Source organism: Psittacula echo (assembly GCF_963264785.1).
Source record: "Psittacula echo genome assembly, chromosome: Z".
Classification (NCBI taxonomy): domain Eukaryota; kingdom Metazoa; phylum Chordata; class Aves; order Psittaciformes; family Psittacidae; genus Psittacula; species Psittacula echo.
The window spans coordinates 35359150-35382594 of NC_137742.1; the positions used below are offsets into that span (position 1 = coordinate 35359150).

At 39.3% G+C, this 23445-nt stretch overlaps 2 protein-coding genes across 2 annotated transcripts in view; both read right to left on the reverse strand.

Annotated features, from left to right (window-relative positions):
• Nucleotides 1-10426: 10426 nt before the first annotated feature.
• Nucleotides 10427-12685, reverse strand: CER1 (cerberus 1, DAN family BMP antagonist; the record flags this gene model as incomplete). The annotated part of the gene is made up of 2 exons (XM_080637245.1): nucleotides 10427-10720; nucleotides 12158-12685. 2 exons carry the CDS (start codon nucleotides 12683-12685, stop codon nucleotides 10427-10429), a joined length of 822 nt encoding a protein of 273 aa, XP_080493371.1.
• An 8611-nt stretch (nucleotides 12686-21296) lies between these two features.
• The window catches only part of FREM1 (FRAS1 related extracellular matrix 1), a gene marked incomplete at its 3' end in the record, with an annotated part of 61849 nt that continues 59700 nt past the window's right edge, over nucleotides 21297-23445 (reverse strand). The window contains exons 35-36 of the mRNA XM_080638640.1: nucleotides 22867-22952; nucleotides 21297-21496 (exon numbers count right to left, since the gene is read on the reverse strand). Of these exons, the coding sequence (XP_080494766.1) occupies nucleotides 21297-21496; nucleotides 22867-22952 (286 nt within the window). The remainder of the gene's footprint in view (nucleotides 21497-22866; nucleotides 22953-23445) is intronic.

Consider the following 23445-nt stretch of genomic DNA (forward strand, 5'->3'; position numbering starts at 1 on the left):
CCATCGTTCCTTGAATTTCAGTTCCAGGCCATTCATAATTTCAATATAGACTTAAAACGATGGGAGCGTTCATGAAAAAAGGTCTGTATAAAACTGCACTACTGTCAATGTGGTTTAGTTATTTTAAACTATGATGTAGTTGCTTCCTGCATGTATATTATATTGAAAAAATAAGTTTCATATTTTTCATTATACTTTTGTCAGCATTACTGCATAAGCAACGTTAATATACTGACTCCCTCCAGTAAAGTCAGCTTTTTCCCCCCTCTCCCTCTTGGTTTATGTACCATAAATAAATACGTAAAGGAAAGAAGTGGTATAAAGAAAACCTATAACACGCACATTCTGATGATTAGGTAGAAAGCAGGAGATTCCAATTTAACACATGGACAAAGTGAATTTGTAGTCTTCACTTTTTAAACATACTTTTTTTTTAAAAAATGTGTATTTACTCTTTTAAATACAACATCAAAAGAAAAGAAGACTAATCTCAAATAATTCTGTTCTTTAGGATGCATCATTTCTGATAAAAATAACTATAATATGTGGAGCAAAAAGTATATGAACAGGTTTACAACAAATCAGTTGAAAAGAAACAACTAAGTGATTTATATCCATATACACTCAGCATTCACACACGCAGTGCCTAAAGATTTTCCAACAAAGTAATTTAGGATAAAATACACAACACTAATGTTGGAGGTTTTGTGGCTTTCTTCCCTCTTACTCTAATTCATAGCCATTTTTTCTAAATAAACATCTCAAAATATTTGAAAACAAACAGTAGCTGTGGCTGTGAAAAGTTCTGATTTTCCAAAATATGCCTGAGTCTTTCCTACATGATCAAGAATTGTTCTTGCCTTTCCAAAAATTAGTTTTACTATGCAGTGACTGGACAGCATTTTTTCAGAAACCTTTCATTCTGTCCAAATCAATAGTGTCATAAACTCCGTATTTGTTCATTACAGTCACCTCCAGTATCACTTCTGATGTGACACCCACTGAATAATGAGACCACAGAATGAGTCAGGCACCAAAACTCACTTCTGAGGAACAAGAAAGCATTGCACTAGCCCGGAATCTTACCATGGAATAAAGTTTATTTTAATTGGTTCATTTGATTGCAACCTTCAATAAAAAGTATACAATTTTGCACCAAGACTGTCCCAAAACATTCTTAGAAAATTCTGCTTCATATATAAACCCAATACAAGGACTACTCAATTTCCCATCCTAAGAAGGATGACAGCTACCCATGGTGACATCCTGCTCCTTGCATTCTTATGGTTCCTGCTTTGATACATAACTGGAAAACAAGACCCTAGACATTCTGCCTCAGCTCAGCCCTGGACTTCAACTTCAGTAAGGAAAGGGAGACTTGTGACATCTGACTTCCCTAACTTTTTTTCCCAAAGGCTTAAACAAGTCCAGAGTGACACAGAGCAATAATATTTAGTATTGTTCAACTAAAACACCAGTGTGTTATCAGTATTGTTCTCAGACTACAGCCAAAACACAGTACTGTACCAGCTGCTACGAAGAAAAATAACTCTATCCCAGCCAAAACCAGGACAACTGTGAAACCAGTTTTAAGACTCCGCACAGACTGAACAATACTATGCTCTATAAAATACATTTATAGGGTGAGAAAAACACCACTTTCTGAAAAGGCTGCATTCTAAGCAATTCAAAGAGAAAAGGGAACAGAGAGCAGAAACGCAAGACAAACACTTGCTGTAATATTATTGACAGCCAAGGCAAGGCCACAGCAATCAAGAGCCTCCATCAAAACCTGTGGGTTTAGATCTGTGATTTTCTTTAAATCTTAACAATTACTGCCAAAAACTACTGATATAAAACTAACAATATACTTCACCAGAAACAGACAAACCCAAACCCCCAAACCTTAAACCAAACAACTAAATTACTTTCAATTACATTTTAAAGAAACCACTTACATGATGTTATCAGGTGTCAGAATACAATTACCCTTGTGCCTTCTGCAGCTCTTCCGTTTAACAGACTAGTATCTGAACAACCAGATAATACAAGCAGCAGCATTTTTTTGCCATGACTAAAGGCGGTGTACCTAGCATTGCAGGTATCTACCCAATAGATGGTTGTTGGTAAAGCCCTTGGCAATACAGTTGCTAGGTGGCTGTTGACAGGCTGCTGAAGGTTGGCAAAGACGTTCCCACCCAAGTTCTTTCTATAGATAGGCTCTTGCAAGGCGTAGCTGTAAACACCTACTGCATTCAACAGAGATGCCACCTGGGCTTTGGCTGGGATGTGGCTCAGTGTTAATGAATGCCCACTATATCCTCACTGATCACAATCCATGAACACTATCTTCACCCACTGCTGAGCAAACAGATACTTGTAGGCACATCGTCTATGTTACTTAAGCCTATCACTGTCTGGATCCTCAGCGGGAAGGACAGGAAGATGTACAATCTTGTTTTACTGACTCCTGGAGATGTAAAATTGAGGTATGATACTTGGAGAGGTCAGAGGGCACTGTGCTTCCTTATGCCGCGCTGCCGGAGCCCTCACCCCTCCCACTGCCACCCCAAAGGCAGCACTCGCCCTCCTCGCCATTTGGCAGAGAAAGCAGCACTGTTGGTCTTGATGAAAGTGACAGCAGTATTTATTTATCTCTCAGGTAAGGATATAGCCAGGATCCCGGCTAAGGGCTTCCCTCCCCAGGTGTCTGTGCAGAAACCAGCACTCCTGCAGTCACAGTGAATACAGGTGAAGCAGCACCCAGGGCTGGCACGGCAGCGCTAACACAGCGCGCCGCAGGGTCAGCCTGCTGCAGCCCCCCTCCCCAGTGCCGCAGGGCTCCAGCGCTGCCCGCCACCCCAAGGCCGGAGCGGCCCCTCCTGCAGCGGAGCGCAGCGCTCTGGCACGGGGACACCGCGGGGCAGGCGCTCGCCCCCGTGCCCAGCGAGCGGCGCAGCTCCCCCGACCCCGCGCCGGGCGGCAGCCCCTCCCCCCTCCCCCCTCCCCCGCGGCGCGAAGCGGAACCAACCGTTGGGCGACGCCGGGCGGGAGAAGGGGGGGGGGCCGCCGTCAAGCGCCCTCCTCTCCCCCTCTCTCCATGGCAACGCACGCGCCCAACCGCCCCTTCCCCCGGCACAGACACCCTTCCGCTTCCGCAGGGCGAGCTGCGCATGCGCGCACTGACCGGGTGGTCGGGATTTCACGATGGGGGCGGAGCCTGAGGGGAGGTTGAGGGGAGTTTAGTCATCTGTGGGGCTGTGCTCGGGCAGTGGGAGTGATGCGGGATGTCTTTGCTTATGGCAGTTACTACCCGATGGGAGGCTGTGGGAAGCCGGCTCTCCTGGTCCGCTTTAGGGTGTGTGGCCGTGTTTCTCCAGTGCAGGGCCGTTCCAGAGCGCAGCCGCTTATCAAGGTGATTGCTGTCTCCTTTACGTGTACTGTCCTTTCGCAGTCCCTGGCAAAACGTAAGTGCTGCGCGCAGGGCCTCTGTCTCGGTCTGCGGGCTCCTGTTCGAAGCTGGTTCCCTAACTATTGCACCAAGTAGTCTGTGGTATGAATTGCATTAACTTAATAGTGTGAAACCATATTACCTTTCTTAAGGCACATTTATTTATATATATATAAAACCACATATATATATATTTATTTCTAACCATTGATATATAACCACAATCATGGTTAAATCAGCGTAACTGAAAGGCCCAGTTCACTGCAAGAAGGAGAAAGACAGTTCCCACCTTAAGGATATTTTTCTTTATTTCTCAGAATCTTGAAGCCATCCAGGAAGAACGGATACCCATTTGCTACTCATATAACCTCCAGCATCCCAGCCACTTGTGTGAAATCCTCCCATTATGCAGCATCGTAGATAAGTAACTATAGCAAGACCAGCTCCAGGCTTGAACTAGGTTCCCTAGGATCTAGGGACACCTACATCAAGAAAGAAGGAGGTGAATTGCATTGTAGAATTATAGTTGGTTTTCAAAATAGAAGTATGTGTGTGCAAGAAATATTGTATCTGAATGCTTGAAAGGTATAAGAACCATGTGTAAAAAGCTGCATGTGGTGTGCCCAGATTTGAATGGGACACCTCACGAGCATGAATAAAGGATTATTCTTGTAATTCTATACTTTTAGCATCTTTCCTCATTCAGCATAGGCCAGTTGTGAAACTTTCATGACACTTGTGTACCCTGCTGTGCTGTGTCCTGTGCTCACAGAGGGCCTTTACCTGGCCACAGAAGCCAATCTGTTTTTAAAAGATAATTCTAACCCACAAGGGATTAGCAGCGGCTAAAAGCCACAGACAGCTTGTAGCAGACAGCATTTTCAGTGCTCCCAGCTGGGAATCATGGCTTGAGCACCCATTGCTGATGCACAAATACGATCTTTTGGCTACCTAAAGGTAACCCCATCTGTCTGAGTGGCATAGTTCCCACTGTAAATTATGGGCTCTTGCCCCAGAGCATTTTTCCTACACAATGATGGATGAAATGGAGGAAGAGTAATATGATCACCACAGAAAACTCTTCTTTATTACTTATAACATTTTTCCTAAAATTTAAATCATAATATGATTTTTCTGAAAAGACAGTGCCCAGAAAGCCAGGTTAGTATTTAGGTGGATTTCAGGCTTTTGTGGACCCTGTCCTGATTTATTTTTCAGTGTCCAGAGTCTTCTGTTATACAGGGCAACTGTTAACATTCGAAGCTAAAGTTGCTCTGACCTGAAAATACATAGTCTTAGCAGGAACTGGAGGTTGTCTAGAAGGAGAATGAAGCATGTTCAAGACAGAAGATAGCACTTCCTCCAGAACAATCTACATATGTCCCTAGGAACAGGTACCACCAAAAATAATAGATATATCAATTGGACTATTAAAAAATATGGGGAAAAGAATCCTGGAAAGGTTGTTGTAATAAAAAAACCTACCTGTGCTTCTCTTCCATGACAAATTTCACATCTGAATTTATGGCTATATGTAAAAGACACAAAGCTTTTCACTGATTTGAAGAATAAATGTAAATGATGGCAAACAAACTGACAAGGAGTGGAAAGGAAATCAAGACTTTGGAAATAAAGAGGAAAGATAAACAAAGAGGGATAGTGTGATTGATGAAGGTTTTTTGGTAGAATGAAGAAGAGTCAGTCAATAATGTAATCTTCTAATGATGTACCAGGTGTTTGCATTTCTGTAGTGGTACACTGGTAATATCCAGACATTAGATTGTGTTTTACTTTTCTCTACTCATAGATGTGCAGAGTAAATACAGGTTGCAGAATAAGGGCAGTAGTCTATTCTGGCTCAGTCATCTGCACACCAGTTCACATTTGTTAGTATTTCTTTTGGGGAAGCAGAGCACAAGTAAAAAAGCAGGCAGTCATCTGCTGAACTTCTCAATTGAACTTGCAAAGGTTCAGACCACAGAGATTACTTGACACTTTTGACAGAGTATCAAATCCAGATAGATAGATAAGGAGTCTTTGTGGTGAGCTCCATTCTGAATGAAAACAACATACCTAGGGGAAATAATAACTTTGCATAATATGGACTTTACTTAAAGTTCAGTATGGATGCCTTACACAAAGATTATTAAAAGTCTGCAAAATTAGAAAATACCCACATTCTTCAGTGTTGAATATTGCACAATGGCATAGAATTCCTCTTGGAATTTCTGATGCCTGTGCTGTGTTGTTGTTGCTGTTTATAAATTACCACAGGAGCCACCAGCTGTCATCATATAAATTTTATTGGCACTCTGTAAATATTAAATCAGCATGCTAAAATGAAGCCATGTGCAGTAACAGCTGATGCTCGGTTATGGAGAGCGCATGCAGGAGAGAGGTATGCACTGTGACTCCAGTGATTCTTAACTGCTTACAAACCCCTTGTTTTATGAGACTGTTTTCCAGGATTCACTTTGAGCCCAATTGTGCTCCTTGTACAGAAGGGATGCTGAGCACAGGTATCTCCTGGGTTGAGAAATCAGCCTTCTCAACAGTGCCCATCTTCCTGTGTCCTTCTAAATTGTACAGTTTGCTACTACCACTTCTTTTTTGCATCACTATTGCATTGTTACTTCTTTGTAAACCTTGCTGATGGCCATAGGAGACGTGTTAACTCTAGAATGGGCACAAAATCCTTCGTGTCATGAAGATCCATGTAATAAAAATGTAAAGAGGTCTGTGTTAATGACATGCTGTGCTGAAACAAAAGCTGTCCTGGCCCAGTTTTATCAGTCGTAAGGTCACATAATGAGGATGAGGCAATAGATGTGAAAGGAAAAGAAAGTGTCACTTGGGCTCCATTTTCTGCCTGATCTAATTGCCAGAAAAATCAAAGGCAAGGTATGTTTTATGAACTGTCTGCCTCAGTAGATATAAGGAGCTCTATTCAGGTAATGCCCAGTGGGCATTACAGTAGATGTCCTAGTATTAGGTCTTCTAACACCTCTCTCCTTCCAGGAGATGCTGACTAAAATGCAGGCAGCACACTGCTTGAATAGCTTCTATATCTATTGCAATACGAAGGGAGTTTAAGCCAGCTTCAGCAGAGGGTTAAGCTGAGATACTGCCCTTTTCATAAAGACAGCTTAGGCACATGCCGGTTCTGTCTGACCACCCCAACTGCAGGCTGCAGCTGCCAGCTGAACTAAATGACTGGCAATAGCAACATCCGAAACCAGCAGAAGTAAAATGCCTCAGAAAAGGCCTTAGAGAAACATAAGAGCTGTCCCTGACTTTTCCTGTTATTATTCATTTTAGCTTTTGTTCAATTTTTAGTTTTTCAAGTTGAAGGACATTTTATTGGTGCCGTGGAGCACAAGGCACTGTAAACAGGATGATATTTTTCTCAGTGTGGACAATAAACATTTTTATCAATATTCTTGCAGCAGGCCAGCTACAGCGTCTTCTTATCCCCATTCTTTCTCATCTGAGCAGAGGGAGTGTGTGCAGCTGTCAGTGAGAGATTTCAGGGGAGCTGAAGTTGGTGGCTGCATACCAGATATTCAGGGAGTTTGGTTTAGCAAAACAGCAAATACGAAATATTTATAATTCAGTATAAATGTTTCATGTTTCTACTGGCAAGCTGCCTGGTGGAGGACCTGAGGTAGCCTCAACCCCACACCTCTTCACGTGCACCATCCTGCACAGCATGAGCTCCCAGACATGATGTGATTATGCAGCTGTACAGACTGTCAGGGAGCTTCTCTCTGAGTAGGGAATCTTGTCGTCTTGCCATTTCAGCAAGGAGCTAGTACATTTAGGAGGAAGTATCGCAAGAGATTTCACCACCTGTCAGTAAAACATGTTAAAGCTTGTTAGCTGACAGCCATGGGTTTAGCTGTGAATATTTCATAAATGGTGAACAAACTACCAAGCACAGCATGAAGTACTGAGTGCAACTTCACAGTCTTTTCCCTGGAATACGTAGTTTTACAGAATTTAGTTTAGAGTTCTATGTAACTTTACTGTGTGATGTAATTACATTAGGCATTAAAGACACCTGCATAAACACCTTATTTAAGAGAATAAGATTTATTTTGCTTAAGCAGTTGTCATAAACAGCACTTCAGTTATTTTCAAGATGAAGCCCACCCATTTGGAAAAGAGGCAGTAAGTCAAATGAAATAGCAGAAGTGTACAAACTCCACTTGGAATTGAGCTGAATTTTCACAGACCTCTGCAACCGTGGCTTAGTCTTTCTCTGTATGGTAGGTTTGTACAAGGAGTGCTCTGAAATGGAAGAGATCACATTAACTGCATCTGTTGTAAGCATGCAGGCTCTGTGTGGACACAACTGAAGTCATGCAGATTTGCTGTTTTAATGGAATTACTACTGGAAGCATCCATATAGTGATACGAATCATACTCCTCACCTTTCTGACCCACATCATTATACTAGTAGAGGCCATCATAGTTGTGCAGAGAGATCAAAATCCTGTTAGCCCCTGGGCACAACATATTCCTAATAGGAAATTTTTTAAAGGCTGAGAAATCTGATCCAATTAACACATTCTTGATTTTGCAGAATACTGTGCTAATTATATGCAACCAGTCATTGCTGGGTTAATTAAACATTAATCAAAAAAACCTACAGCATTAATCTAATTAGCAGTTACTACAGCTGTCACTACCTCTTCTCACCTACTTTTAAGCTGTGCAAATTCACACTAAGAATCTGGTCCTGCAAACTCCTTATATGAATATGTTTCTTTAACTGCAGTAATACTTCAGCACACAGAAGGCACTTTAAAATTTAGGCTGAATACTGTATAGTCCACAGTATAGCTTCCATTGTGCCATCCTTATGTGCAAAAGTCACAGTTCAGTCAGCCATGTCAAGATTACAAGACTGGCAGATTTTTCTTTTTAATTGACTTGTCATCTTACAGGGAGTGTGTGTAGGTCATACGTTCAAGTGGTTCCCTGCAAGTATCAAACCTAAAACATATTTGCATTTCAGAAAAAGAGAAAATGCAGGCAAACATTCTTATATATTCACACAGCTTTAAAACATCAGTGGTTAGAAGCCTCAGAAGATTTATCTTTTTCAGATTAAAAAAAGTGAAATTGGGAACAAAAGAGAAAAAAGTTGGGAACTTTGATGCTTTGTGTGCTTTTATTCCTTAGGCACAATTAAAAATGAACACTTATAATCACAATGACTCACAAAGTTTCACTAAGGTGCTGAGATTTGGACCTCATGGTAAGGCAGGAAGCTGTTTCTCTCCACTTCCATACAGCGTGCTTTAACAAAGCTGTAGTTGTTAAGGCTGAATGTGCAATTGGACATGCCCAGTGAGGAGGAATGTACTGAAAGAAGCATGAGTTTTAAAGAATTACTTTCTTCTCTGCAACTATACAGTTGCTAGCTGGTGCTACTTTGCCTATTAGAAAAGCTTTTATTTCTTTGGTCATAACATGAGCCCATTCATGCTCAATGCAGCCTAACCTGTGAAGGTGGATTTCTGAATCTGGGTGCTAATTCACTGCACTAGCATCCCGAGGATATCAGTCAGCATTATAAAGCTAGAATAAATATTAAGTTAAAATAAGTATGTCCTTTATTGCATTCATTACAGGGATGATAAGGCCTTGACTGCTTGTTACATGAAATTACATCATATATGATGCCACAACATACAAACAGGCATACAAAATTTGCACATCAGTCCTTAGTGTAAAAGGATCAAGAGAAGGCTTTGTTCAGTTTTAGTATACAATTTTTATTATTTAAAACCAGGTTTATGTATAATGTAGGATAATTATATACTAATCTTCAGTTCACTGACTGCAACTGACCTGCAGGAGCAAACAGCTGTTGCAGAAGTTCAGATCAAGTAGCAAAATATCATATAGGTGCAATTTTCAATAAATATTAAACATGGGTCTTGCACTCCAAAGCCATGCTGAATGTATTTTTTGACAGGATATCAAGACACTTCTGATCACAGAGCAGTTTATATACAAGGAATCATTTACCCAAACCTTGACTTGGCCAGCTATATCAATACTGATTTCCAGTGTCCCAAAAAAGAGCTGTGGATAGTTCAACTACAGGGGCTCAGGTCTGAGTTTGGCAATAGCAGTGGAGCAGATTTCCAGAGAACTGAATGAACTGGATTAGAAATAGGCTGAAGTCTAGTTGCTGGAAGCTGATCACTGCCTAGTGTGCCAGGTTTGTGAGACAAATTCAGGGAGAAGCAGCTGGAGAGAGCAGGGAAGCCAGAAGTTCAGCTAAAAAAAGCCATGCGGAGCAAATGCAGGCACGTAGAAGGAGAGTAAGTGGTTTCTATGGCAAAAAGCCTTTGCAGCCACTATCCTAGTGTGTAATTTGTGAAGTGTATTAGTTTTCACTGGGAACTGGACCCCAGCTACAAGGCAGTCAGAGTGACCTTAACTAGTCACAGCCTTCTATCTGCCTTATGCCCATTTGTATTTTACATTCTTCAGGCACTATCTTGGTTGAAAGTAGACCTGTTTTTGCAAGGAAGAAACTAAAGCCTTATCTGTGTTGCCAGTAAAGCTATGTTGGCAGTCCTTGCAAGCAAAGGGAATGTAAACCAGCTAATACATCTGGGTTTTGCACAGATAAATCTTGCTGGTTCTTCAGCTGTTGTTTACTGGCATCCTAGAAACAGTGATAAGAAGGGTGGAAAATTTTTTAAAGGTTTCCCTTGTTAAAGTAAGAACTGTACACATAAGCCCAGTAATCTCATCTCCATTTCTTTAACAGCTGCAAGGAAACATCTGTTACATGTTAGGTAAAGTTATTGTTGAAGCAGAGAAGCAGTTCAGGCAGTTTAATATTTTTGTGTATCAGTGTGATGAAAGCTTTGGTTTTGTTGTTGGGTTTGGGGTTTTTTTCTCCATTTACAAATTCTTACGATCAAGTTTTTAAGAGGTACTTTGCACAGATTAATTGTGCTGATGTACATTTGCATGCAAGTCTGACGGTAGAGATCCAGTCACAGGGCCTTTAATCTTCTGAGTCTCACATTTGCACTCTTCCACAATCATGACTTCTTTGACCACTGGAACAGAGCCAGTGCAGTTGAGGTCCAGGCGCTTCATGGAGAACTTGCTGGGCAAGCAATGAGAACAGAATGTATAAAGATGGTCTTCTGAACCAGGAACATGGAAGGAACTACATTTTCCAAAGCACAGATTATTCTGCACCATCACCTTCTCACAGCTCTCATGAGTAACACCCTGAAACAGAAAGCAGTTTTAAGTTTCTGGTACATGGACTTTGCTATTAGGCGTGAAGGCAACACTCTCCCCTCATATCACCTCCTCACACCCTCTAAATACTATATTTTTTCTTCTCAGAACACTTACGTTAAATTTGTTTATTTTTTCTGTCAAGCAAGCAGCAAAACGTAAGGGCTTTTAAAGAGAAATTATAGGCCTCCTATGAGCAGTTCTTAGATTGAACAACAAAGTCAAAGTCAGCTTCAGTGAGAGCCTTTGTGAGCTTATGGAGGAAATTCAATAGGTGGGTTAGTCATATTTTCCTTTTAACTATTCCTTGAGTTCTACATTTCTGACGTAGTTAAGCAGTTTTACCCACATAGCAGGACTTAAAATATAATTTTGGCTCAATCTTCTTGTGTACGAACCACAAGCTAGACTCAGCTGTAATCATGAAGATTTGTTTTCAAATCTTGTGGAAGAGACAATGTTCTTCAGCAGTATTTGGGGTTTTTTTTAAATTAAAATCTTGAAAGTGCAATGGAAGTCCTATAATCTCTTAGTTTGCAAGAATAACAGTTCCTTGTATTAGGAGCGCCTATGTCAACTCTCAAGCCTTAAAAAGCTAGACTGAAGTGAGCCCTTTGATACTGGCGTAACTGCAGCCATCCCGGAGAAATCTTGCCAGGTTACATGACACAAGTGAAATAGTACAGGTTTCCAGGCCACATCTATATTTAATAATTTACATTTATATTTTGTCAGCTAGTGAACTAAATTTAGTGAAGGATGTGAAAATATATAGTCCTTGATGGACTGTGAGTACAGAAACACTGAGAATAGACATTGTCTTACAAGTAATGGAGGTCTTATATATATACTATTTGCTTGTCTTTGTGTTACAATATGACAGAATGGCTTCATCTGTGCATGAGGCAATTACCAGTTCTCTAGCATCCTTAGCACAGAACTAGATGTTATGCATCAGCCTTCCAATTCATACACCAGAAAGAAATCCTTGCTTAGGTCTGGGCAAACAGCTTCTCCTGTAAATACTTGCCCTGGAACTCTGTATATTTGCATACGTGTATCTGAATATACGTATTTTTATATAGGTAATTAATGTATAAAAGCTGTTTAGATGTATATTCATTGAATAGATAATTACTAAACACTGCCCTGCTTGCTCAGACTGGGTCAGAACATCTTTGCATAAGAATAAATAACTCTGAAAATTTAATATGTGGCTTTCCAGTGCTGCAATTTAGCAATTTGCCTCATCATACTAAAGCTTTTCCAGACTTTTTCAGAAGTGTTTTTCAGGCACTTATTGTGTGTGAATGTTCTAAAGCAGCCCCATGACTTAGCAAATTAAATAACTCATGAATCTTTAGTTTCTGATTAAAAGGGGGAGAGGAAAGGACAAGTTTATTGATCTTGGACACCTGATCTTACCTGGGTAAAAGGCAGGGTTCTGCAGTTTTGTTGGTGCATTTCATTGGTCTTGATTGGCAGGACAACCTCTTCAGATGCTGAATTTTTCTTAAACATGAAGTGATCCCAGAATTTCTTCGCATCTCTTCTATAGGAAGGTTCAACCTCCCTCTTGCTGGAAAAAGGGGATGGAGAGAAGTTTTCCAGAGAAGAGATCTCTCTGGGTGCTGCCCAGGTTCTCAGGCCTTGTTCTACATGGAGTTTTGTATCAGGAAGGATGAATCTGGACATTTTTTTCTCCTTTTGCTTCTCACTTTTAAATGCCGTCTGTGGAATTGCTACAAAAAAGCTTGGTTCTCCCAGGGTTTCCTCAACACCTATGGGGTTTTCTCCTGCCAGCTCACGAAAATTCTGACTTTCAAGCAGTTTTTTGTCCAGATAGAGGAGGTGCTGAAATGTCCTTCTGCTTTTCTTTTGTGGTGAATCTCCATCTGGCTCTGTGGCTCCAAGACATGAGAGCACTAACAGCTGGAAGAGAAGCAGTGACATGACCCTGTAAAGAGCAGGCCTGTAGACCTGCTGCTATTAGAGTGTGCTAGCTTTATACAAGAGCCTGGTGTCAATTTATGGATCCTGCCTGTGTGCAGAGGAGGGGAGGGCTCAGGGGAGACCTGGTGTGGCTAATTGCATTCATTTACTGTAGATTACAATTATGATAGGGGAGTTTGTGCTAATGAAACTCTGCTTTCAATCGGGATTATGTGTATTAGAAGTTCCTATCTAAAATCTCGTAACCCAGGATGGCGTGAGGGATAGAAGGAGTCAACAGGACGAAATGTTTGGATAAGCTGTCTAGTTTAGGCCTAGGAATTAAGGAAACATTTGAGGTTGTGTATTAGCATGTTCAGTGTTGTGTTCTTTGTTTATTTTGACTTTCCATTCCACAAAGCCAGAGACTGTCAAAACTGGGAATGTTATTTCATCACAACAGGAAAAGGCAAGCTGATTAAACTTTGTTAAAACATAAAGCTGAATCTGGAGACGTCAAATCAGACTGTGTTTTCAAAAGTTGAGTCTAATTCACCTCTGACCCAAGGCCTGCAGCAGCACTACTGCAAACTGTCAGACTGGTACTCACACACCAACAGGAATCTGGCCCTTCCTTCACAGCAGTTTTGCAGCTGCTGGACTGCAGGCATAACACTAACCCAGAATAAAAGGTCCTGGGGCAAATAAACGCTGCGCCCCACATTCTCAAAGATTAGTTAACACTGCTACATCTCTTCCGCGTGCCAAAGCCACTACAGGCATCCTATAAAGTTGATAAACAAACTAGGGATTTAATCAGAACTTCTTAAAACTGACTTATTTTGTGATTCTAGACATTAGTGACTCAACAGAAGTATTTGAAGACTGCCCGACCCCAAACTGGAGGTGTCTTTTGCAAAATTACCATACAATATATAAGGAAAAGGAGAGATCTGACAGAACATACAGAGGAAAGTGTTGGGAGGAGGAAAAGGTATTTTTGTTCAACATTGCAAACATTGATCCTCACTTGAAAATACTAAAAGGAAATTCTGCTTCAGATAATTTGTTATTTAGGTACTCTAATCTCTACAGACTCGTGTTTCTTTCAGAAAGAATCTTATCAATAGACTTTAAACTTTGTAGCTAATCTCTTCATTATTCTTGACAATTTAGGTGGTCTGTATGAGGTGTATGGGGTTATTTGACTTTCATTTTCAGTAAATTAGTTTATTGCATGATAATTAGACTAATTTCTTAGCAACATGCTTGTGGGGCACTTAGAATATTAGCAAAAAGTTGGAGGAGCTCTAAAGCTTTTCCATACTTCATAATTCACTTGAGTTAAAATTTGCTGTAATCCTGACATCCATCCTGGGACAGGAGTGCATGGAGCTCCAGCAAGAATGGGATTCCCACACCAGTCTTAGAGTGTATTTGCTCCTTGACCTCAGTGGGATGATCTTATTAAGGGAAATGCAGCCATGAAGCACAAGCTTTATTACTCCTGTCATTTCAGCTGAAGGCAGTTTAATTCTGCCACTGGTCTGGTGCCTTCCTGAAGTCTCAAGTGTGCCCTGGGAGGGCAGATTCTGTCACAGCTATAAGGAGTGAAATCACGAAAATTGCTGGCATCTGCAACAAGATCAGTCCTTGCATCATATTTACACAAGCATGTATTGAGGTGCAGCAGCAGTGAGTCAACAGGGTTGATTTGATAATTAATTAGCTTGGTAGGTAATTAAGTAGTCTAGAAGTGCCATTTAAATACCTGTTTTATCTTTATTGGGCAACAAGTTAAACTGAAGTAATTGGCCTTTGGAACTAAAATTTCTTGTACCTGGTGCATGTTGGTAGTAGTTATGCAAAATTACTCAGCAAGAACAAGGACATTACATTTTGAGTTTTACTTCTTTTTTTCCTCTTTATTTTAGTTGCTAAAAGAGTTACAAGACTCGGCTGATACTCAGACAATTGTATTATATTGTATTATATTGTATTATATAGATACAGATGGGCCTGACGTTTGACAGTGCGTTTGAAACACAAGATTTGACTGTTTGAAGCAACATATGTTTTTGTAGCTCACCTAAAAATGTCTCTGTCAGTGCACAGATAAAAATTAAGTCAATAATAGTACTGGAATGATTGGGCTGCCAGACATTTCTATCTAACTTAAACTGGTCTGGGTTTTATTGTTGTAGTGCAGATACTAACAAGGAATGTACAAAAAACCCTAGTATTGACATATATGCATAGATGTTAGGCTGCTAGTGTTACATTTGCAGTGCAATGGCACTGAAAATAACCTATTCAGGGTCTGTTCAGGGTATGTACTATTCTGTACTATAACATACAGAAAGAAAAAAGCCCTGCCTTAGAGGGCTTCGGATATAAAAGCAGAAAATATTTTTTGCAAAAGGGTAGGAAAGAAGGCTGAAACAAAGTAGTATCAGCAAGTCACTCCAGAAGACACTGTGTCACACAGAAGCAGAAAACAGAGCTCTCTTCTTGTCTAGGTCAAGCCAGTTCTAGTTCCTGGGTTTTGTCGGATAGTGTTACTGAGAGCTGTTGAGAGACAAAAGGGGCATACTCAGCTCTGGTTCTGCCAGGCCAGTCTAATACTGCTCCTTCATGCCTATGATAGTAAGCTGTGGCTGCTTTCTGAGAGACCAGGTTAGTAAGAAATGGAACCTGGTACATCTCGGCACAGTTTTTTCTATATTTACATATTGTCTAAATATGTTTTGGAGTCAGCTGCCTGTATAACCGTGCACAGGTAGCAGATTTCAGCCTCTCAGCTTGGGCAGGAGCCTGCCTGCATTATGGGAAGGCATCCCAGTTCAGACAGCAAGTTTGAAGAATCATTCTGAAGTTAAAAATAGTAAGTATTTAAAAATCTCCTTGTGGTGTCATCAACTGCATAGAGTAATAGTTGACAATACAGATTGGACCGGACACATAACCATTATGTTACAAATACAGCTAATCTCAGATTTCTACAAAAAGCAGTGCTGTGTCTTTTATAAAAACTTGTTTTCCTGCCTGATTACCCTTTCATATAAGCACAGCACATGTTTTCACTGTATTTTGGTGGTTAAATCTTGTGGCTTAATGCAGTGGTGTCTTTCAAGCAGGCTTTGATTTGCCTTCATAGTAGCAATTTATTTGGGACATTCTATTTTCACTAGAAATAGACACCGTGAATATTTGCCCATCCTTCTAAAACTGTCAGATCTATAGATGACAAGGCCTATGCAAATGCAAAGTAGTCTTCATTTGTTTCTGAGTTGGAGTTTATTCAGTCATTACGGACATAAACTGAGTAATTAGTTACACTGCCAGTTGATGTCTAAAAATAATTCTTAGGCAGTGCTTGAATTACTTGCCTTCTGTTGAGCTAAATAGTCTCATCATAGCATGATTGATGATTAAATAATTAAAACGTATTTTATATATTACAGCCCAATTCAATATCCTATCATTTTCAAAACACATCCTATGTAGACAGACTTGTATCCAGATATATCTTTTACAGAACCCAAATGAAGATCTCAGAACTAATGAATTGGCACTGTGCAGTTTATTCTTCAATTATTGTACTTATCAAAGAAAGCCATCTGTAGTCTTTGTTTTACTGAGTTTCGGGGAAACAGGTCACATACAGGCCTCATGGGAAAGTTATAATTATGAAACCAAAAGGCTTTGTGTAAGGCATGGTAACAGACTAAATCTGTTTAGTTTTGTACCTTCAACCTCAGATACTGTACAGCATTAATTCTTCCCTTTGCTATTCAATTTCAAGTCCTTTGTTGCATTGTTTCTTTCGTCGCTCATTTATAACTTCCTGTTCACATTTGCTTTCTCTTTTCTCTGTGCTGTAGTAGCAGAACCGAGAACAGTCTTAAGTTTCAAGCTGGTGTCAAAATGGAGATGCTCACACTTGAAAATGTTCACTTGTGTATCCAGCAGGGCTAGGATAAATGCCCTTTTGTGTGTATTGGCCCATGTTTTCATGGCTGTTGGTACATACACATGATGCAATGGATGGTTTTCTTTCTAATATACTTCTCAGACTGGTATATTTTGGACAGGTGTCCATCTCCTGAGGTATCTCCTGAATGGTACTGGCACATACATGCTGCCTGTTGAGAGTGTATCCAATTCCAAACCCAGCCTGAGGAGCTATGTTGGGTATGTATGTGCTTGATTACTTCAGGTTGTTAAGCTGTGGAACAGTGAGCCAGGGGAGAAAGAGTCTGGGCAAAGAGACATTTCAGTCTTCAGGGAGACACATCTTTCTTAGATTGCCATGAATAATTTGAAGAGAGCAGTGGTGATTCACTGAAGAGTGTGACACCATCAAGAATATGTTTGTAACATAATACAGGGAGGAAGATACAGATGGGGTTTCTTTTATTAAGTAAAAGTATATTTAGACTTATCTGAACATTTCATCTTTGTGAATAAAATTATGGTTTTTTGCTTATTGTAGTTGTATCCAGTAGTTCAGGTACCAGGTTCCTATTCATTAGGACTACTTCTGACTAAAACCATTCTATGATTCTATGATTGTCTCAATGCTATAAAAATAAATGAACAAACCCTATTGTGTTCTTGTCTTCTGACCTTGTATGATTTGTGTATGGCTGTAGGTGATAGTAGTTAAGCAAAGGAATTAATGAGTTCTCCTTATTACAAGCTGCATAGCTTCCTAAAGGGTAATAAGAAAGAACTGACATCTGCATCTCTTCTGATTACTGGTTACTGAGGGAAAATTACGTTTAATCACATTCTCCTTTAAATCAAGGATCATATTAGACTTTAATTTTGTTTTTCTTTTGGTATAATTGCTACCAGACCTGTAACTTTTGTTAAATTTACTTCTCAAAATAAACATAATTTTCTCTTTTAAAAATGTTTTGCTCATGATACAAACGTCCTTTATAGTAGTAATTCAGGAATAGGCTCACGCAGAAGAAGAAACAGAATTCAGAAACTGTAGAATAAACAGCAGGTATATTATGCTTAACTGTAAATGCATTTCTCTATGCCCAACATTATAGTTTGTACCTCTAGAAGAAAAGCTTTTATGAAATTATGAAAACTGAAGAAATACATATTCAGCATAATGTGTTTCAGTTTTGTATTAATACACGTAACAAAGTTAAACAGAACGACATGTATACTGTTCTGAATACAAGAGTTACAATAGCACCAGTCTTGTGCTGAAAATAATGTAGAATCACCATATTCACTGAATTATATATATAATTCTCTAAAAGTTATTTTTATAGTTTTAGAATAGGTGAATAAAGACTTGAAGGTTTTCAGTAAGTTTCAGTGTGTACAAAATAGATACGGAAAACTTCCCTGATTTTTTTTTCAGATTAAAAACCCAGTCTCAATGAAGTTATTAATAACAATACAAATGTTTTAGAGTATTCTGGTTTGGAAGAAGTGCTCCTGGGGCCAGTTGCCTATCCATATTTTTCATAACCTTTGTGTTTGAGTCAACTACTTTTCTGTCAAATTTGTTTGCAATTGCTCAACATATTTAAAAGATACTTGACAGAGAAAGTGATTAAAAGTGACAGGCACACAAAGAGCTCATATTGCCTATCCCTTTATAGAGATCTGGGCTAACTAACTGCTGAGTACTTTTCACTGAGCTGTTGTGTCTTGATTCTGTTACTCTTAAAAGATATATGAACAGCTTTGATGAAATAAATCCTTCATTTATCCAAAAAGTGTGGCATCCATAGGTGAATGCCAGAATTTACATTGCTCTTACTTTCAGCCTCCTGAAATTCTTCTGCTGACACACTGAACACTGATTTTCCTCTGAGTTCACTTGAAGCCTAAATCAAAAGTACTGGAGACTGAAAATATTCCCCGTAACTTCTCAGGATTTTAGGCCCTTTGTTTACTAAACCTCTTAGAGATAGCAACTTCCCATGCAGCAGAAAAACTGATTTATTTGTGCTTTCCCTGATTCAAGTATGTTGTATTCTTTGTACTCTGCTATTATAATAAAAGCTGTAAAAGTTTGTGAAAAAAAAACCACCTCCATTTTTAAGAATAGAAAAATTAGAATTTATGAATAAATATTTGGAACAGTTTGTTGTATTGAGAGAAAAAAAAAATCAGTAGCCTTTCAGGGCAGAAATATCCTTGTACTGCAATGTAAGAATTTTAGTCTCCTTAGTGTTTTGTATTATATATAATGAAACCAGTAAGCACATACAGTTTGTGCAACTGTCTATTATGTACTAAAACCTTCATTCTCTTCAATCACTTTAAAGTGGTTCAAATGAAATACAGAAAAGGGAAATCCTCCCTTCTCACAATAGCAAACCTCTGAGATCAGTGTTGTCTCAGAGTAGGCATGAGTTATTTATTAGTTACTGATCAAGTAATAAGCACCTTGGTCAAAATTCCCTCTCTATTGATATCATTCATTTATTGAATAATTAGGAGAGACATTTAAATTATCTTGACAGGCTTTGTCAAGACAGCACCAATAAATTCAGCAGTTTCTATAAAAAGAAGGCCTTAAAGAAATTGAAGTTTATGTTTGTGTAATCAAACACTCACAGTCAGTTTTCCCTGGAATTCCAGACCACAACAGCAAGAGTGCTTTTTTATATCCCTTTTTTTTTTTGGCAGTGAAGACTATCAGAAGTAAAAACAGGCCTATATGGGTACTCAGAGGTTCTTGGTTGGGAGAATTTGAAGCTTGGTTGGGAGAATTTGAAGCAATTTGTCTATCTGTATTGATCTAGAAGACTCCCTAAGCAAAAGTGTTAGTGTCTTTCAAAGGTGTCTAGAAGCTTGGTGTATAGGTTACCAAGAAAAAGTAAATCTTGGAAATTGTGTTGTCTGTGTCTGTTGATGCCAACAATAAGGGTGAGGAGGTTCTGTCCACAGTATTTTTCCAATTTACAATGCACTCATGCTTATCTGCAGCAGCCCTTTCAGAAAGGTTCTCTCCTACATGAAAAGACTGTCCAGCTACTCACATGCATATTCATTTAACATGTCACAGGCAAGGAGGAAGGTTAAATAACCGATGATGCCAAAAGCGAGGAAGAGGGATAAATAATCCCTGACACAGTGTCCCTCAGCCCAGAGAGGAAAGGTGATTATGCTGCATCTGTCCCTTGCAAGACTGAGACATTGTGGTGAGGAACCCCAAGAGGAGGGTTTGCACCTCTGGTGCAAAGAGCGTACAGATGCGGTTGATCCAGAGTCTGACCAAATAGACAGGCTGATAGGGGGCAAGGGAAGAATCAGCTGCTGGCAGCAGGCAGGCAGACGGGAGCGATGGGAGTTCGTGAGGTGCAGGGCAAATTCACCCTACTCAGTGCCATGGCAACAATCACACACTCATCGCATGCAGAGGAAGGGTTTGAGAGGAGATCTGATTATTTTTTTAGGAAGATTGTGACTTGTTTCTTTTTCTAATTTTTAACACTGGCGGTGAGAAGGTCCTAAAGCAAGATTTTTGACAAGTCTCGTGTTAGGAAACGGTAACACTGCGACTGCATATATTTGAAGTAAGTTAAAATTAAGTTATGAGCAGCTGGATTTTTCCAATTACATTCTGATTTTTAAGCCTTTCTCAGAACTAAATCTGGATTTTTAATTATTATTTTAAAAAACCCAAATCCCTAATAAGGACTTTAGATTAATACTTCTCAAAAGGTATAGATGCTGTAGTACAAAATATGTCTCATGATTACATTGGTTTATACACACATATAAATCCTGTTGTTCATGTATCACTGAAGATAATATTCTAGGATTAAGCTTCAGTATTAATTTTTTTTGTGTAAATCATCCTTGGATATAGCATTAGATTTACAGATTATTTAATTATACTAAAAATTATAGCATCATCCTGCAACTCCAGAAAATGTTGAACAACTTTCATTAGGAATGTGAAACAATATGCAGGTCTGTGTTAGCGGATCCAGTAGGATCTGTAGTTGAACTTGGGAGGCAGAAAAAAAATACAAGGCTTTGCTTCTGTTGGTACTCTTTCACTAAATCCTGGTGTTGGTATTTTTGTGAGAAATTGTACTAGGGTATCCCCCAAGAAGCCCCAATCTCCTGACATAATGTCCCTCCTCTCATCACTCAAAAAGGCCTGTTTTTATCCAGCAGAGTCTGCTCTTGTTTCCACCCCAAGCGGTCTTCCTGCATTTGCGTAAAACTGCATTATTTTCTGCAGATGAATTAAAGAAACAGCCAATTCACAACCTTAAGAGCAAAGCATATCAACCAATGTGCTACTTTCTCTTCTTAAAAAAAGCAAAAAAGAAAGTATTTTTACACAGAAATGTGATGAAAGCCTTCAGGTCTAGCTCTTTGGTGCAGAAATACATAAAAGTAAGTGACAGATCCAAGTCTTTGGGAAGAGTTCAAAATCTTAGCCTGGACTTAATCTCTGCAACTGACCTATATTCCTTGGGTTAGAGTTCCATGCATCTGTGCCAATGGTAGCATATAAAATGAATGCTGCTGATAATTAGGACAGTTTTCTGACTGCATACCCTCACATTTCTGAAGATAAATAAAGCTGAAACAACATGAATGTCTGCACGCTTTTACAAGGATCCTCTGTTCTTTACAGCTTTCTTGAACATACATAGCTGTTCCGTTTGACCTTCCTGCAGTCAGTTGCTTGCCATTTTCCTTGCTTCTGCACCAATACACAATTTCTTCCTTTCTTTGGAGAGCGATAGGAGCCTCTCCTCCAGTTTATGTAGGTTACAGGTTCTCCTCCGTTCCACTCCCAATGTCCAGGATTGACTTGGTCATTCAAGCCTGTGTGAAATTGGTAAGACCAAATCAGTGATGTTTATCATCTCCGGAGCTGATGCCAACAGAGGCATGCTGTTCTATCCCTTTGTTAAAAAATGTATACAGTATTGTTCTGAGAAAAAAAAAAAACAACCAAACATCTGGAAGAATACTAGCAAAATAAAATTTAATATTTCAAAAGACCATCTGAATCACAATTAGTGTCATCTGAATACGGGAAAACACACTTTTCTGCATTATTGCCTATCCTTCTTTCCATCTATTGCAAGTCTATCTCCTACCAAGTTTTCTTTTGATACTTAAGTTGCCAAGCAGAATATTGTATTCAAATCTGAGCAGCCTCAGATGCCTTCAAGATTCCTTCTGAAAATTAAATGCTGCAGATCTTTGTAGACCTTGTTTGCACTGTTGACGTTAACAGTTGTAAAATTAGGTTGTGTTAGTTAATGCAACCTAAAACATGTCTTTTCACTTAGTGTCTGAGTTACTAAGACCAATATGGGTGGCATATTTTCCGATGTGACCTGTCTGCTTAGCTAGAAGAGACCAAGATCAGAAAATTGACACAATGGTCTTGTGGTCTTTGTTCTTATCAGAGGAGTTTATTTCTCTAAGGTTAACAGAATCATCATACCATTAAACCTGATCCCAAAGTAACTAGTTTTAAAAGCTAGTTTATTATAGCTAGTAAATCCATCTTATAAATTACTAAGAGCTGAAAATTGCAGCATAATTGGAGAAAAAAAGCCTAAAATGTGGACAGTGCAGCAGAAACAAGGACTGGAAGAAAGCAGTAGCACTAGTCCAGGAGCTAAGGCAGTCATTTACAGAAGGGGATCAAGAGGTACAGAGAAGGCCCATCTGAGTGCTGTCTGTTTCTCTTTAAATGAAAGGTGCACAATAAGAAATAGCTAAATCCTAAGTGATGAGATTGAATCTTCTTTAGCTGATCATCTAACAAGATTTCTGATACAAGATGACACCATTAAATTAGCAGTAACATAATTAGTGTTAAAAAGAAATAAACTAGAGATAAATAAAAGAACAGTCAAAAGAAATGTAAGATAAACAAATAGTAGGAGCTCCATCAGAACTTATTTAAACAGCTAGTATTAAAATGGGAAAGTTGTCAAGGCAAAACAACCCATCAAAAGGCAGCATGGTAAACTCTTCTTTTTTATAAAGACTTATAAAATTAGGCAGGTAAATTATGGCTTTCAGCTTATGCCTTGCTCTGAAATAGGAAAAGCAGCAGAAAAGTGGAGGACAATCCAGTGTCTGAAAACTGGACTGGAACTGCTGCAGCAGTTTCTGCTTTCCAAGGTGCAGAGGAGCTGTAATCGTCAGAAATGACAGTCAGATGAGGTACTTGCCTATCCAAAAGGGCCTTCTCCCACTGAAGTCCCACAGCCACTGCATGTTTCGTTCATTAGCCACACTTGCTAGAGTCCCAAGGTATCTAGGTTCAAGGAGAGAGCACGGAGTAATTATCATTCCAGAGTGACAGACAGCTCCCATCCACTTAACAACAAGGGATACTGACTCTAGTAAAGCATGTAAATAACATTTGCAGGAAAACCACCACTTACTGGAATGACAGAATAATTACATGAAAATAAAGTCTAAAAAATCTGGATTTCTCAAACAGGAATCTAAGTCCTGGTCTGACTTTCTAACAGAAAATTTAAACCACCCAGGCAATTCAAAGAAGTGTATACAGGGAATATGTACCTCATACTCACAAACCGTGTTCTAAACATTGACACAATCATTGATACATTCTTTTATTTAGAATAATAATCTGCTCACACTAAAACCCAAGCCACTGAGACATACGGCTTCATCCATTTGGTAGCAGAGCAGACTATATCTTTTTAAAAATTGCATTCTGACAAAATTAAAGCTTTGAGTAACAGTTAAAATCTTAGTCATATTTCAAAACTGAACTGAAT